General features: G+C 41.9%; 1 protein-coding gene across 1 annotated transcript; it reads right to left on the reverse strand.

Annotated features, from left to right (window-relative positions):
* Positions 1 to 549: 549 nt before the first annotated feature.
* LOC149160348 (uncharacterized) lies at positions 550 to 1437 on the reverse strand. The gene has a single exon (XM_089434594.1). It carries the CDS (start codon positions 1435 to 1437, stop codon positions 550 to 552), a length of 888 nt encoding a protein of 295 aa, XP_089290720.1.
* Between the last annotated feature and the right edge of the window lie 400 nt (positions 1438 to 1837).

A 1837-nucleotide genomic window follows, 5' to 3' on the forward strand; every position in this document is an offset into this window, starting at 1 on the left:
ATTCCCGGGAACATCCATCTTAGAGATCTTGATTCCTCGACCACCTGCCATACGTCCATTTTAATCAAGTCCCAGAACTTGTGAAAAAAGTTTGAAGTGAACCCATCCGGACCAGGCGCCTTCTCGGCTTTCAGATGGCGTACAGCTGCTTCAACCTCCTGCAATTCGACTAGTTTGAGGAGAAGTTGGTTGTGCTCCTCTGTAATTAACTTCGGAATATGTCTGGTGATTTTTTCTATAGCATTCGATCTATTTATTTGAGGTTCTTCGTGCGCCTTCTTGAAATAGTTTACAAATTCTCTTTCAATGTCTTCATGAGTTTCCTGCTTATCCCCCTTCTCATTTAGAATGTGGGTTATGTTATTGTTCATTCTGCGTTTTTGTGTTACTGTGGAAAAAATTTGTGTTTTTTTCTCCATCCTTAAGCCATTTTATTCTTGATTTTTGCCTCCATAGCATTTCTTCCTGTTTTTCCCTTTCTAAGATTTGTGACTCAAGAATTTTTTCCTGTTCTGACAGGTCCTCTGATCGGCCTTCCATTATGATCCTCTATTGCAGGCATTTCATATCCTGATCGAGAATGCACTGAGCCTGGAAAATGTTGCCAAAAGAATTATGATTCCACTGTTTGATCTTACCCTTGAGATGCTTGAGCTTCTGTTGAAACTGAGACATCTTCGTTCCTTCAGAAGGCGTAAAATTATTCCATTCTGTGCTGATTAGGTTATTGAAGTCCGGGTGAGACATCCAGAACTCTTCAAATTGAAATGGTCTTCGAATGGTGCTTCCCGGCCGAGTCCATTGTAATGAGATTGGCCAATGATCCGATCCCCCGATCGGCATGATTGACGCTGCAAAGTCGCCCCCTAAGTGAATAGCATTGTCTGATATTAAGAATCTGTCCAAGTGAGAAGATATTTGCTGCAGCCCTGTTCTTTTATTATTCCATGTAAAAAGACCGTTGTTGAAAGGCATATCAATAAGCCAATTCTTCTGAATGAAGTCCTTGAGGTGAATCCCATCTTGGTTCCCACTGTTCCTGCCTCCTCTCTTTTCTTCCAGTCTGGTAATCATGTTGAAATCACCCCCAGCTATCCACAATGGGTGCACTCTGGCCGAGTTGAGTTCCGAGAGGGCATTCAGGATTTCTATTTTGTGCGTGGATTCCTGGGGAAAATACACATTGGTAAGATGCCCATGTGTATTGGTTCCTGTGATGTGAAATATTGCTTGGATGAAGTTCTTATTTGCATGAATGTTGGAGAGTGTTATAGAACGAGCGTCCCATAGGATTGCAAGACCTCCAGACGCTCCATCTGCATCTACAGCCACATTAAGTCCTCCTGGCCATGCTTTTGCTGCAATCCTTTCTATTGCACTTGAGTTGCATTTTGTTTCTTGTATGAAGAGAATTTGTGGTTTTTCTTGCATTATCATTTTTTTAAGAAGTCTCCCTTTCCCTGGGCTGTTAAGCCCTCTAATATTCCATGATATTAACTTCATTGGGAAGAGTTTTGGAGGTATTCGTAATACTTTGTTAGCTTGGAGTATCTGCCGGACTCCACTAACATTGCTCCTATTCTGATTGTTCGTTGAAGATCTATTTTTCTTCCACGTTTTTTGATGTCTTTGGTGATGACTCTTCCATCCCAAGGGCTTCCAGTTTGAATACCTAGAGATTTTTGCTTGTGTGCCCTTGATAAGATTTCCTCCAGATCCTCTACCTGCTGATCTGGAATTTTGTCAAAATTCTTTGCGTTGCATGCCTGCTCAAGGCCCTGAATGTCTAGTTCCCCGATGTCTATATTTTCTGGGTCCTCCTCCATGAACTGAGAGT

The sequence above is a fragment of the Pinus tabuliformis genome, chromosome 5_2, assembly GCF_031772625.1.
Source record: "Pinus tabuliformis cultivar Carrire ecotype Pingquan chromosome 5_2, CPIR1, whole genome shotgun sequence".
In the NCBI taxonomy this organism is placed as follows: Eukaryota; Viridiplantae; Streptophyta; class Pinopsida; order Pinales; family Pinaceae; genus Pinus; species Pinus tabuliformis.